Source organism: Budorcas taxicolor, chromosome 18, assembly GCF_023091745.1.
Source record: "Budorcas taxicolor isolate Tak-1 chromosome 18, Takin1.1, whole genome shotgun sequence".
In the NCBI taxonomy this organism is placed as follows: Eukaryota; Metazoa; Chordata; class Mammalia; order Artiodactyla; family Bovidae; genus Budorcas; species Budorcas taxicolor.
Window position 1 is genome coordinate 59,407,942 of NC_068927.1, and position 15,539 is coordinate 59,423,480.

The 15,539-nt window shown below is 41.9% G+C and overlaps 1 protein-coding gene across 1 annotated transcript; it reads right to left on the reverse strand.

Moving 5' to 3' along the window:
- Nucleotides 1-5,848: 5,848 nt before the first annotated feature.
- LOC128064026 (zinc finger protein 782-like) lies at nt 5,849-6,943 on the reverse strand. Its single transcript, XM_052656845.1, has 4 exons — nt 6,756-6,943; nt 6,271-6,674; nt 5,998-6,186; nt 5,849-5,889 (listed from the first exon to the last, which is right to left on the reverse strand). The coding sequence occupies exons 1-4, from the start codon at nt 6,941-6,943 to the stop codon at nt 5,849-5,851; spliced, it is 822 nt and encodes a 273-aa protein (XP_052512805.1).
- Nucleotides 6,944-15,539: the final 8,596 nt, after the last annotated feature.

The following is a 15,539-nucleotide window of genomic DNA, read 5'->3' on the forward strand; positions in this document are numbered from 1 at the left end:
CTTTCCTGTCTACTGAGATCAGAAGGTAGAGCCAAACATTCCAGTCAAGGCTTGGTCTTTCTGGGATCAGCTCCCGTCTTAAAGTTTTCTAGGGACCTGTCCTGAGTCACCTCATTAACATACACTCACAGATGGTTCAGAGGGGCTTGTTATCAATAAAAAAAGGATACTCTATTTCTCAGGAAATTGCAGATGTTTTAGGAACTCTGTCCCAAGAACCAGCGACAAAGACCAAGTATGTACAAAGACCAAATATGTGACAATAAGTCATTTGTGTAATTAAAGGCAGTACAGGGGCTTCCCTGATGGCTCAACAGGTAAAGAATCCGCCTGCAGTGCAGGAGACACAGGTTGTTGACCACAAGTTCATGTGCCAGATACAGAGTGAGGCCAGACAAACCAAAATGTTGCAGTTTGGAGCAGAGAGAGGTTTACTGCAGGGCCAAGGAAGGAGAAGGATGGCTTGTGCTAAAAAACCCCCTGAACTCCCTGATGGTTTTGAGGGAAGAGTATTTGTTTGAGGTTTTTTTTTTAATATTTATTTATTTGGGTGCATCAGATCTTAGTTGAGGCACGTGGGATCTTCATTGCAGCATGGGAGCTTAGTCACCATGCTTAATTGAAGCATATGGGCTCTTAGTTCCCTGACCAGGGATCAAAAATGCATCCCCCATGTTGGAAGGCACTCTTAACCACTGGACCACCAGCGAAGTCCCTGTTTGTTTTTAATTAATTAATTTTTGGCTGCATTCGGCCCTTGTTGCTGTGTGCTGGCCTTCTCTAGTGGCAGAGTCGGGGCAGTTCTTCACTGCAGTGCATGGGCTTCTCATTATGGTGGCTTCTCTTGTTGCAGAGCAATGGCTCTAGGCGCAAGGGCTTCAGTAGTTGAAGCTTGCCAGCTCAGTAGTTGTGGCCCAGAGGTATGTGGAGATCCTCCCAGACCAAGGATTGAAACTTTGTCCCCTGCATTGGCAGGAGGATTCTTATCCACTAGACCACCAGGGAAATCTGGGGAAGAGTTTTTAAAGGCAAAATTCGGGGCGGGGGGGGGGGCTACAGGATATGTGATTTTCTTCTGTTTGGTTGCTGGTGAGGTAATGGATAGTGTTCTAGGAATGTTGTGCTCAGCCAAAAGCTGAAAGGTATATTGTTATATATATCCTTGGAAGAAGAACCAGGACCCTGCTTTATTGCTGCAATATTATTTCTTGACTGCTTTTCCTTTGTTACTGAGTTCCCTTACTTCCTTAATTAGAAAAACTATTTGAATCTGCTCTTTTGAACTCCTGGAAAGTCAAGGAGCCCAAAGCCTTTTTCCTATGAACAGGAAGCCCCACAGGGTTCTGGTAGGTCTCAAAATACACACAACCATTCTTTCTGCGTCATCATTAAGGCCTTAGCACCTCTGCTTTCATCTAATATTATTGGGAGACAATTCTGGGGCATCTTTGTGCTGTTTTGTTACTTTTTAATGTCCAGCCAAAAATGTCCGGCCACCTGATGTGAAGAGCTGACTCATTTGAAAAGAGTCCCCCTGATGTTGGGGAAGATTTGAGGCAGGAGGAGAAGGGGACAACAGAGGATGAGATGGTTGGATGGCATCACTGACTTGATGGACATGAGTTTGGGTAAACTCTGGGAGTTGGTGATGGACAGGGAGGACTGGCATACTGCGGTTCATGGGGTCGCAAAGAGTCAGACACGACTGAGCGACTGAACTGAACTAATGTACAGCGCCTTCTCTCTGCTCACCCATCACCCTATCTGTGCATCTTAGTCCAAGCTTCTTCCAGCTGTAGCAGCAGTGGGTTGTGGTTGCAGGAGAAGGGAGGAGCAAGAGAATGATCACATCCCAGGTCTCAGGAGAGAGTGAGCCATGGTAAAGTGAAAGTGAGTTTATTCAGAGAAATACACATGCCCTAGGCAAGTGAGAGCAGTCTAGGGGTAGAGGGTTGTTAGTTTTTATGGGTTGAATAATTTTATAGGCTAACAAGTGGGAGGATTATTTAAACTATTTGTGGGGAAAAGCAGTTTTCAGGAATTGGGCCACCACCCCCTTTTTGGTCTTTTAAAATGGTCAACCTTGTCCTGGCACTGGTGGGTGTGTTATTTAGCATATTAATGTACTACTGCTGCTGCTAAGTCGCTTCAGTCGTGTCCGACTCTGTGTGACCCCATAGATGGCAGCCCACCAGGCTCCCCCGTCCAGGCAAGAACACTGGAGTGGGTTGCCATTTCCTTCTCCAATGCATGAAAGTGAAAAGTGAAAGTAAAGTCGCTCAGTCGTGTCCGACTCTTCGCGACCCCATGGACTGCAGCCCACCAGGCTCCTCCGCCCATGAGATTTTCCAGGCAAGAGTACTGGAGTGGGGTGCCATTGCCTTCTCTGTTAATGTACTACAATGAGTGTATAATGAGGCTCAAGGTCTATGGGAAGTCGTATAGGCTAGTCAAAGCCTTGTAGGTTCTAACCAGTTTGTCATATCTTCAATGGCTGTGTCATTCTTATAATGGCTGTGCCCTGCCCCCTTCCATCCTGTCATACTTTGTCAAAGACAAATCAAGTGTTCCTTACAAATTTTTAGGATACTATAAGTTGGTCAGCTGTCACTTTACAGATACGTTCCCCAAAACTATTAAAACTATCCTATCCAGCAGGAATTGCTATAATTTTTAAGATAAAAGAAGTAAAATCTGAGAATTGGCTGTCCAAAAATGGGCCTGCTTTCAGTTAAAAATGCAGTTTAATATCTTTTCATGTTAATTGGCTATTCAGAATCATCTCTTCTATGGATATTTACCTATTGATTTTTACTCTTATTTTCTTATTGATCTGTTGACTGGAAAACCCACAAAATAACAGTTGTGAGCTTTAAGTTTTATTCAGGTTCTTGCTAAGGACCACAGCCACCCAGTTAGTGTAAGCATATGGGTTAGGGAGATTTCTCAGAGAAAGAGAACCAGGCGTGGCTTTCTTGACATGAGAGAACCCATTTTAGCCTAAGCCGTTTTGTCGTCTAAGCCTGGCCATAATTGCCCTTGAACAGTCTCCGTAATCAATGATCTTAAGGGGACAGTGGGGCTTCCCAGGTAACGCAGTGGTAAAGAATCCACCTGCCAATGCAGGAGCCACAGGAGACGTGGGTTTGATCCCTGAGTCAGGAAGATCCCCTGGAGAAGGGAATGGCAGCCCACTCCAGTATTCTTGCCTGGAGAATTCGATGTAGCCTGGTGGACTAGAGTCCATGGGGTCGCAAAGAACTGGACACCACTAAGCAACTAAACTTTCACTTTCACTAGGTAAAGGACCAAACTGATGATCTTGACCCTCTGACTTCAATCTACTAAGGCTGGACACTCAACTTTTGCCCAATTTTATGCTGAATTCTCTGCTCAAGCCCCTTCATGAATGTGCACGTGCCCTTAGCTTATAACTTCACTTTTGCAGTTTCCAGGAGCCACTGCTTTGGTAAAGATCCCTGGTGTTCTTACTTGCTGCAAGTAATAAATCCTTCCTTCTTCTATTCTTTGGCTTGGGTGTACCTATTGGCTTGACACCCACCAAGAGGTGAACCCAGTTTGGGGATGACATTAGCTCTGAGGAAGTTGCTCCAAAAAGGTAAGGGAGAAGCCCGTTTATATATACTTTCTGGAGAAATACATGCAGTTAGGCATACATCTTGGTAAAAGATTTACTGCTAATCATAAAGGAAAAAAAAATGTCTCAGGTTAATCTTTTTAAGGCTTATCTCTGTATGGGAAGATGCTAGAATCCAGTGTCACTAAAATTCTTCCTGAGATATACATCTAACGATCTGTGAGCCCTGCCTGCCTATTCACTTGCATTCTAAGCACAGAATGCCTGTTGTTTTCTATTTAAATTCCTCTCAATGCACTGTCAGCAACTGTAGTGGGTTACAACTTAGAGTGAAGTGAGTGAGTGAAGTCGCTCAGTCGTGTCCGACTCTTTGTGACCCATGTACTGTAGCCCACCAAGCTCCTCCATCCATGGGATTCTCCAGGCAAGAATACTGGAGTGGGTTGCCATTAACCCCCTGTCAAAACTGGATGGTGAGCAACCCTCTTTGTCTTAATGATCCTAATTTTTCTGCATCCACAGATTCATATGAGTTCTTTATACACTCTAAGTTTTCATCTTTTTCAGTTAAGTGTTGAGGTATAGTCTCCCAGTCTGCGGATTGTTCTTTGAGGTTTGTGTTTTACTTTAATGTAAAATGTGCTTCAAAAGGAAACCAGAGTCAAGCTCCTTGTAACTTAAGAGTTTAATTCTCATTTTAGGAAAAAAAATTGAGATTTTGTATTACATTCTAGAAAGGGATTAATAAAAACATCTCTAAAGTTTGGTTTATACTCTTTCAAAAGGAAGTGCATCTTGAGCTGTATGGGGGAAATATTTTATTTGTCCTTAGGAACAAACCATACATCCTATCAGGCAATACCAGGACTCAAGCTAATATTTAATTTTATCTTCTGATACCAGGGACTTTATCTCAAACTGTTCAGAATTCAAAGGGGGTATATAAAACCTATGAATAGTCATCATCTTCAAACCCTAAATATCTGGCTGGTTTAGAAGAAAAACTATTATAAAGATGATGATTTCTACTGTATTTCATCCAATCTAAGGCACCTTTGGGCTTCCCTGGTGGCTCAGAGGATAAAGCATCTGCCTGCAATGCAGGAGACCCGGGTTCGATCCCTGGGTTGGGAAGATCCCCTGGAGAAGGAAATGGCAACCCACTCCTGTATTCTTGCCTGGAGAATCCCATAGACAGAGGAGCCTGGTGGGCTGCAGTCCATGGGGTCGCAAAGAGTTGGACACAACTGAGCGACTTCACTTTCACTTTCACTTAAGTTACCTTTGGTTGTATGATACACTAATATTTTGTGTACCCATTTCTCCATTTAAATATGTCAAGCAATCAACTGTGTGCTGCATTTTCACTTAAGCATTGTTAATACACGGGACAGTTTTTCCATCTTCGGATCAATGAAAACAAAAGTTTTACTCAAGAAAGATTCAGAAATTTCCAGGCCCATTTACTAATAAAGCATACAGTGGGGCATGGTAGAGGTGGCAAGATATTAAGTCATAAGATTCTTTTACTAAAATAATGAACCATGTAGTTCAGTTACAATTCATGTAGCATTATGATGATACAAAGACACAGTGCAGATATTCTGTGGTAAAATTTTATGACATTTAAGCACATGAACTAGGGAGTCACAATCATTAATGCTCACACACACAATTCCCAAATACAAAAATCATGTTATTATTAAAATAGGTACAGAACACTTACATATTTTCACATGGTTCTGCTATAATTTTTGCTTTGTTTTCTAACTACTGTCTTTATTTACATATTTAATAATTTCTGTAATGCTGTGTATTATGTCAAAATTACAGGAAATGAATTCCCTCATAAATGATACCATGAAAGCATGACTTTCCCCCTAAATGTCAATTCTCTGTAGCTGAATTTCATACCAACAACATCCCCACCATTAATACATACACAGAAGTTCCTATTTGTTCCCTCTAGCCTACATTCAATTGACATTTATCGGGAAAGGTATTTCCTCCTGTCTGGCATTCTATGTAGTACCATTGTCTGATAAAAGTAATGTGGTATGAATCTGGAAAGTGTCCAAATCTGCTTCACTCTTAAGGTTTCACTCTGGAGTGTAATGAGCTATTTCCTTTCAATGACAACTTTTGGATATTAACTTTCTTCATGACTTTTCTTGATGAGTTTTCTGATGTAAAATGAGGCTACATTTGTGGGAGAAAGTTTTCCAGCACTCACTGCATCTGTAACGTTTCTCACCTGTGTGAGTTCTTTGAGGTATAATAAGATGTGACATCTGGGAAAAAGATTTGACACTCATGGCATTCGTGGGGTTTTTCTCCCGTATGTGTTTTCTGATGTAAAACAAGGCTAAACTTTATAGGGAAAGTTTTCCCACATTCACCGCATCCATAGGGTTTCTCTCCTGTATGGATTCTCTGATGAATGATGAGGCTAAACTTGTGGGAGAAAGTTTTCCCACATTTGTGGCATTGACAAGGCTTCTCTTCAGAGTGAATTCTCTGATGAATAAGGAAATACAACTTCCGGCTGAAGGCTTTGTGGCATTCACTGCATTTGTAGGGTTTTTCTCCTGTGTGAGACCTCTGATAAATAGTGAGATGTGACTTTTAGGTGGAAGCTTTCTGACACTGATGGCATTTGTAGGGTTTCTCACCTGTGTGAGTTCTTTGGTGTAGGATGAGACTAAATTTGATGGAGAATGTTTTTCCACATTCATTGCATCCATAGGGCTTCTCTCCTGCATGAGTTCTCCAGTGAGTGTTGAGGAGTGACTTTACACTAAAGCCTTTTCCACATTCACTGCAATTATAAGGTTTCTCTCCTGTGTGAGTTCTCTGATGTCTGATGAGCTCAGATCTCTGGATGAAGGCTTTCCCACAATCACTGCATCCATAAGGTTTTCCCCCTGTATGTGTTTTTTGATGTAAAATGAGGCTAAACTTAAGGGGAAATGTCTTTCCGCATTCATGGCAACCATAGGGGTTCTCTCCCGTGTGAGATCTCTGATGAATAATGAGCTGTGACTTATTGCCGAAGCTTTTCTGACATTCATCACATCTACAGGACTTCTCTCCATGTGTTCTTCGATGTAATGTGACTTGTGACTCATCACTGAAGCCTTTCTGACACATGCAGCACTCAAACCATTTCTCTCCTGTGTGGGTTCTCTGGTGTAAAATGAGATGGGACTTCTGGCTGAAGGCTTTCTGACACCTACTGCACCCGTAGGGTTTCTCTCCGGTGTGTGTTCTCTGATGCTTAATGAGGTCTGACTTCTGGGAAAAGGCTTTCCCACAGTCAGTGCAGCTGTAGTGTCTCTCTGCCATTTGAGTTTTCCAATGTTTAATCAGCTGTGACTTATGGCTGAAAGCTTTAATGTGTTCCCTATATTCGTCGTATTTTTGTCTATTAAGAATTTTCTCATGCTTAATATGAAGAAATAACTTGTCACATTGATTAAATTCCACTTCATTTCTTGTGTAGCTTTTATTCTGAGTAATACATTCTAGATTAGGTTTCAAGTATTTCCCAAGTATGTCAGGTGTATGAGATATTTGTGCTAAAGAAACTTCAAGGCTTAAGCTCAGAGAAGATACTTTTCCAAATGCATTATCTCTGTGGTGACTCTCCATAGTTTCCAGGTTGCCATGGTTTACTTCGTGCCAGTCTCTGTAATTATCAACTTGCCAGGTGTCTTCTAGAAACAGACCAATGAATCCACAATGACCATGTAACAGAAGGAAGAGGATCTCAGCAAGGGCCAAAGAGAAAAGAGGAAGGGAGACTGTGAGTATAAACCTAAAGTCTGTGACATTTATAAGTAAAAGGAGATTTAAAGATGGGGAAAAAAAAAGAAAGGAATAAACTACAAGCATCTTCCCAGGTAACGATAGTGGTAAAGAACTCGCCTGCCAATGCAGGAGATGCAGGTTCAATTCTTGGGTCCGAGAGATCCCCTGGAGAAGGGCATGGCAACCAACTTCAGTAGTCTTGCCTGGAGAATCCCATGGACAGAGGGGCCTGGCAGGCTACAGTCTATGGGGTCACAAAGAGTCGGACACGACTGAAGCAACTTAGCATGCACGCACAAGAGGCATGAGAGATACACAGAATGAGAAGAATGGAGAATTTATGTATGCTTGAATATATAAGAAAAGAGAGCTATTAATATAAACATGGATTAAGGAGATGGAGACAAGGAGAAGGCAAGTACACTGAGGATAACAGAGAGAAAGATTAATTAGGAGAGCAAGTTCCAAGATGGACTAGAGAGGGATCTGATCAGAATATCTAAAATAAAGATGTGTGTGTGTGTGTGTGTGTGTTTTAAACCAGGCAAAAGAGACCTAATACAGGTTTCCCAGGTGGCTCAGTGGTGAAGAATCTACCTGCCAATGCAGGAGACCTAACATGGAGAGATTAAAATGTGAAGTCACAGCACTTTCACTGCCAAGGGCCCGAGTTGGATCCCTGGTGGTCAGGGAACTAAGATTCCACAAGCCATGCTGCATGGCCAAGAAAAAGAGAAAAGGAGTCAATGTTCACATTAGGTGGGAACTCAGGTCAGCTGTTCTGAGTCATATTGAGAGCTTAAAAATTTCAAGAAGATTTCTCCAGATATTTTTGAGGTGCCTCCCTCTTTCTGGCCAGCAAAGACTGATACTTCCCTTTATCCCATGGCGCTGGTTTTTCATTCACCGGAATGAGTCTGACTCTGGATTTTACCCTGTTATCCATGGTGCTTGTTGCAACTGGTAGAATGCATGTGCTTTGGTAACATCATACCCTATTCAAGGGGAATTACAGAGGACCCACAGACTCAAATACAAGTCCTCTGTAGAATAAGGTTATATTTAAGGGGTTGAACAAATTCCAGCTTGGCCAAGTAAAGGACTTTTGCTTTGGGAGTGGGAGAAGAAAACTAAGAGGCCAGAAGGTACTAAAATCTATGACGTATGAAACTCAAGTCTAGAAAAGTAAGGCAGTTGTAAGACTCCACCCCTTCCATCCCTGAGAAAGAAAAGGCAGTCCACTGCCTACAGTACCCAGAATGCTCTTCTTACCCACTGATACTAAGTTGATAAAATTTTCCAGCATCACATCTTGATTCAAGTTCTTCTGAAGGGGGTCCAGTAGCTGCTACTCCTCCCAGTTGAAAACCACAGCCACATCCTTGAATGACACTGAGCCCTGTAATAGAACATTCCTATTCATTCTAAAGGAATTATCATTGATTACTACTATGAAGATAAATAGGAATGTCTCAGAAGTTTTCCTGTAAGTTTTCCCATGATGAGCTATTTGACTGCTTTCTGTGTAATAAGTTTTGCATTTTACTTTGTAGGAAAAGCCAATTTTTTAAAATTTAAAACTGAAGCAACTGAGCACACACCCAAGATGTGTTCTTACAAATCATTGTTGGGAAAAGAAAACAAAATCCACATGATTTCATTGAGAAGCTTCTGCCTGTGCTTCTATTCAGTCATTCTGAGACTCACATGTTCATCGATTCACAAAAGAAGAATAGAACAGAGAACATCCTTAAATCTTTAATCTGGAAACCACCTACAGCCTATGTGTATGCACCTATGACAGACAATGTATTAAGTATTCCTTTATAAGGAAGACTTTCTTTTACCCTGAAGGAACACACTAGCTTACAGAGAGAGAAATATAACACATTGCTCTTTTGAGTCCTGTGAGGTCTTCTAGAGAATCACTGAGTTTGAGTCATGGGCCCTCAACTCAAATTCATACAAATACACATTTACATATGTGAGTACTGACACAGGAAGTCAGAAGAATATACATAAAAAGTTTTTGGATTATTTATCTTGCAGGTAAAGAAAAAGGACTGATGGGGGACATATGGGTTTAACTCTATATTATAAATTTCTGGACTCTATGAAACTTTGACACTGAGAATATCTTAAGCTTCACTAATATTATCAATGTGATTTATATTAGAGGTCTTGGGCCACATTGTAGCAACTTGACTTCTGGAAGTTGCTTGACTTCTGAAGTTGTCCACGGGCTGGACACCAATGTCAGCCATTGATGTAGTCAGCCTTCCCTGTGTGACCCACTGCAAATAAAAAGCCTAGACACTAATTGGCAATACCAGAGATGTGTTTTTGGGCTTCCCAGGTGGCGCTAGTGGTAAAGAACCAAAGAACCCGCCTGCCAGTGAAGGAGATGTAAGAGACGCTGGTTAGATCCCCAGGTCAGGAAGATCCCCTGGAGGAGGGCACAGCCCACTCCAGTATTCTTGCCTGGCAAATCCCATGGACAGAGGAGTCTGGTGGGCTACAGTCCATAGGGTCGCAAAGAGTTGGACACAACTGAAGCAACTGAGCACACACATGAGATGTGTTCTTACAAATCATTGTTGGGAAAAGGAAACAAAATCCATATGACTTCATTGAGACAACAGGAAGCTTCTGCCTGGTGTCTTCTAGACCTGGCCTTATGCACCATTTTCTGTTGCTGATTTTAATCTGTATCCTTTTGTTGTAATAAATCATAACCATGAAAATAAATGCTTTGCTGAGTACTGTTGAGCCCTTATAGCAGATCACTGAAACTGAGGATAGTCTTTGAAACCTGAAAAGATACATGCCATCGCCATAGGGCCCATAGGGCCCACTAAATTGTTCATTAGATCTAAAATTATATATATATATATATATATATATATATATATACCTTCCTGCATTTTTGAAGCATAAAATAGTACATTGTACATATCTGTAAGCTAGTATATTTGTGTTACCATTTGTAATGTTTAAGAAATTCTCACTCATTATAGAACAAAAGTATTATGTATCCAAAAAACTGCTGCTGCTGCTGCTAAGTCGCTTCAGTCGTGTCCGACTCTGTGCGACCCCATAGACGGCAGCCCACCAGGCTCCGCTGTCCTTGGGATTCTCCAGGCAAGAACACTGGAGTGGGTTGCCATTTCCTTCTCCAATGTATGAAGGTAAAAAGTGAAAGTGAAGTTGTTCAGTCGTGTCCGACTCTTAGTGACCCAATGGACTGCAGTCTACCAGGCTGATACTTAATTTTTTTTTTTTTCAAAATTTGTAATGTGTTGCTCCTACATAAGCTCTCTGGAAACAATCATAACTAATGGGACACATGTAAACACTCAAAGATCCATCCTAGAATTCAGTGTCACACAAAAACTGTGTGGACAGAATATTTATACCCACTGAATCCTTGAGGATTATAAATGTTTATCACCAGATTTTGGGGTGGCTAACAAGGCAACAATAGATAAGTGGAAAAACAGGGGATACCAGAGACAAGTTTCTACTCTTTATTTATTTTGGCACACTGTGAGGCATGGTGGGATGTTAGTTTACTAACCAGGTATCAAACCCATGCCCCCTGCAGTGGAAGGACAGTCTTAACCACTGGACTGCCAGGACTGGCACACAGGACTCCCATGTGCTCAAGTTTACTAAACATTTAGAGCCTCACAGGCTATAGTCTATGTTCTAACTTCAAACAATTTATATAAACATATGATTTATAAATTCTTATTTATAAATTTATTAGTAAAATTTATAAATTATAAAAATAATAAATTTTATAAATTTATAAACCTTACTGTGAAGTTGATCTTTTGTCTCAGTACTTTTTTCTGAATTCAGACATTCATCTTTCCATGCTGTGTCTGGTATAGAGTAACCTTCATAAATACTGAATAAACATTTTCTCTTAATATATGTATTATTTAACCTCCTAAAATCCACTAGAAAGCCGAAAGGAAAATAAATGTGCAGAATACTACTCACTTGGGATGCAGGCATTTTCTGGAGCCCTAGGTTCAGCCAGCACCTCTTGTATCTGCTCTGTTGTTGGTTCTGGCTGCCTCCCTGCAGCTCCAGTACAAAGTCTCTGGTGAAGGACGCCAGGCTGCTCTGGCACCTTCAGTTCCTGCCCTCACTGGAACTGTTTCATCCCAGGAAGCCTGGGGATTACAGAAATTCACTCCTGTGACAAACTATAACTGGGAGCACAATATTTTTCTGAGTTGTAAGAGTTTTTATTTGTATGTGGTGGTAGGTTAACATGATAGTTTAAGGAGGAAAAAAGTACCATATACTACATGATGGTCTATTTTACAAGAAAGAAACACAAGCAACAAAGCTATCTTCATTAAATTATGTAATTGTGCTAAAACTGTATTGAAAACTAAATCTACATTTAGAGAAGGGTCACTATAAAGAGATTTTTTTTAAAACTAAATTTTTAAAAGGCTAAAATTCAGAGAAACAGTATATATATGTGTGTGTGCTAAGTTGCTTCAGTTCAGTTCAGTCGCTCAGTTGTGTCTGACTCTTTGCGACCCCATGAATCGCAGCACGCCAGGCCTCCCTATCCATCACCAGCTCCTGGAGTTCACTCAGATTGACGTCTATCGAGTCAGTGATGCCATCCAGCCATCTCATCCTCTGTCGTCCCCTTCTCCTCCTGCCCCCAATCCCTCCCAGCATTACAGTCTTTTCCAATGAGTCAACTCTTTGCATGAGGTGGCCAGAGTACTGGAGTTTCAGCTTCAGCATCATTCCTTCCAAAGAAATCCCAGGGCTGATCTCCTTTAGAATGGACTGGTTGGATCTCCTTGCAGTCCAAGGGACTCTCAAGAGTCTTCTCCAACACCACAGTTCAAAAGCATCAATTCTTCGGCACTCAGCCTTCTTCACAGTCCAACTCTCATATCCATACATGACTACTGGAAAAACCATAGCCTGGACTAGACAGATGGACCTTAGTCGGCCAAGTAATGTCTCTCCTTTTGAATATGCTATCTAGGTTGGTCATAACTTTTCTTCCAAGGAGTAAGTGTCTTTTAATTTCATGGATGCAGTCACCACCTGCAGTGATTTTGGAGCCCCCCAAAATAAAGTCTGACACTGTTTCCCCATCTATTTCCCATGAAGTGATGGGACCAGATGCCATGATCTTCGTTTTCTGAATGTTGAGATTTAAGCCAACTTTTTCGCTTTCCTCTTTCACTTTCATCAAAAGGCTTTTGAGTTCCTCTTCACTTTCTGCCATAAGGATGGTGTCATCTGCATATCTGAGGTTATTGATATTTCTCCCAGCAATCTTCATTCCAGCTTGTGTTTCTTCCAGTCTAGTGTTTCTCATGATGTACTCTGCATATAAGTTAAAGAAGCAGGGTGACAATATATAGCCTTGATGTACTCCTTTTCCTATTTGGAACCAGTCTGTTGTTCTATGTCCAGTTCTAACTGTTGCTTCCTGACCTGCAAACAGATTTCTCAAGAGGCAGGTCAGGTGGTCTGGTATTCCCATCTCTTTCAGAATTTTCCACAGTTTATTGTGATCCACACAGTCAAAGGCTTTGGCATAGTCAATAAAGCAGAAATAGATGTTTTTCTGGAACTCTCTTGCTTTTTCCATGATCCAGCGGATGTTGGCAATTTGATCTCTGGTTCCTCTGCCTTTTCTAAAACCAGCTTGAACATCAGGAAGTTCATGGTTCACATATTGCTGAAGCCTGGCTTCAGTCATGTCCAATTCGTTGTGACCCTATGGACTGTAGCCTGTCAGGCTCCTCTGTCTATGGGATTCTCTAGGCGAGAATACTGGAGTGGGTTGCCATGCCCTCCTTCAGGGGATCTTCCTGGCCCAGATCAAACCCAAGTCTCTTATGTCTCCTGCATTGGAAGGTGAGTTCTTTATCGCTAGAGCCATCTGGGAAGCATGTGTGCATGTAAGTGTGTGTGTGTATACTGGAATAGTGCTTGCTAACCTCTCTTGGGTACTTACTATGTGCTAGGTATTCTAAGTATTTGAATAGTTAGTACTGGTAGTTTTTTAACCAAATGGGAAAAGCAGCATAGGTTTAGAAATTCCCAAGTTCACATAGTAAGTGGCAGAATATGAATAAAAACCTAGGTCTGCCCAAATCTGAAGTCCATATTCTTTTCTCTGAGTTAAATTTATCTGCAGGTGTTCTGACTGCTCACCTGGAAAACCTAAAAGGATCAGTTCAAACACATTAGTAATAAAAGGAGTTCAGTAAGGCTATGCTGCTGCTGCTAACTCATTTCAGTCTTGTCTGACTCTGTGTGATCCCACAGATGGCAGCCCATCAGTTTCCCCTGTCCCTGGGATTCTCCAGGCAAGAACACTGGAGTGGGTTGCCATTTCCTTCTCCAATGCATGAAAGTGAAAAGTGAAAGGGAAGTCGCTCAGTCATGTCCGACTCTTTGCGACCCCATGGACTGCAGCCTACCAGGCTCCTCCGTCCATGGGATTTGCCAGGCAAGAGTACTGGAGTGGGGTGCCATTGCCTTCTCCTCAGTAAGGCTATCAAAGAGAAAGTTGATTACTTTTATACCTATAAAATAAAAATAACTGAAGTTTCAAAAGAAAGAGAAGCTGTTTGAAATGGCAGCAAACATAGATAAGATCTAGGCATAAACTTAACAAGCAATGTCCAGACCTATGTGAATATTTCAAAGTCACGTCTATCCAAATTAGTGCAAAGAATATAAGGAGATTCACATTATAGAATACTACGCAGCTATCAATAAGACTTTGTACCAAAAGTCAGTAATCTGGAACAATTTTACCATATAAGGTTAATTTTCTTTTTTTGAAGGTTTTGAAGTTTCTTTGAAAATGCAAATTATAAGCTATTTATGCACTGTTATCACATTTTTGTAATAAATAGTTTCATACCCCAATTTCATAGTTCATGACTTCTAACATTATTATTCGTTTATCCAGACTCAAATACATAGATCCCCATGACTCTCAGTGACCACTGGGGACTCAAAGACAAGAAACAGTTGCCCCAAGCATTAACCTCCCTACAAGGCCACCCAGAAGGATATTCCAAACACTGAACCCCTCACTAAATACATCCCAAATATTCGTCCAGGCCACGAACATCAAAAACGCTGAACTGCCAACCAAGGATGTCTGAATCACGAACCTGCCATTCTGGACACTTCCATTAGAGAACCTCCCAAAAGACGTCTCAATCACTGACTTATGCCCAAAGATTCCCCAGTCACTGACCTTCATCCAGGAAAGCTCCAATCGCTGACATCCCTGTAAGGCTGTCCTAAGAACTGATCTTCCTCCAGAAGACGTTTTCAGGCTCTGACACACTCTCAAACCCCAATTTCTGACTTCCTCTAACACCTCATGTCATTCACCCCCAATCAATAACATTCCCCCGAAGGATGCCCCAAATCTCTGACCTATCCGCTAAGTGCATCCCAATCGCTGACTACCCCGCTAAACCATGCCAAACACTGGTTTGCCTCCAAGACCGCAAAGTCACTGACTTCTCCCATAAATGCTAACCCCAAGCCACCCCAAATCTGTCTCCACGCTACTGCGATACCCTGACCCCCAGGGCTGCCTTATTTCTGACCATTCTGTTCCCTCATTAACGGAATGCATCCCCTCCCCAACAAGGGCTTGCTTCTCCTAAAGACTCCCCATAGGCCTTCCTTACCTCAAAGCTCATATCTCCACAAAGCTCAAACTGATTCTGCTCCCAGAAAGCGAAACTGAGACTCCTTAATAGATTCTTCACGCACCGCTGCGTGGGTAGCAATAGGCACAGTCCATCACTTTCTTCAGAGTCACAAACCCGGGTGTTCCACCTCGCAGGTCAAGTTTATTCTCTATAGCACCAGAGTCTGCAGGCTGACAACCGTCACCCCGGGGCGTCCTTCCACCAACGAAAATTCCGTTTAGTTTTCGCGTCTTTTAAACAGAGACACGACAGGAGTATGGCGGCACCCTATTAGCTGATATCTAGGGGGTCCGCCATTTTAGAAGCCAGCCGTACAACCAATTTCCCTGCCCTACAAAACTTGTTTTGTAGCGATTGTTACGCCAATCGCTAGCGTTGCAAAGGGGAAT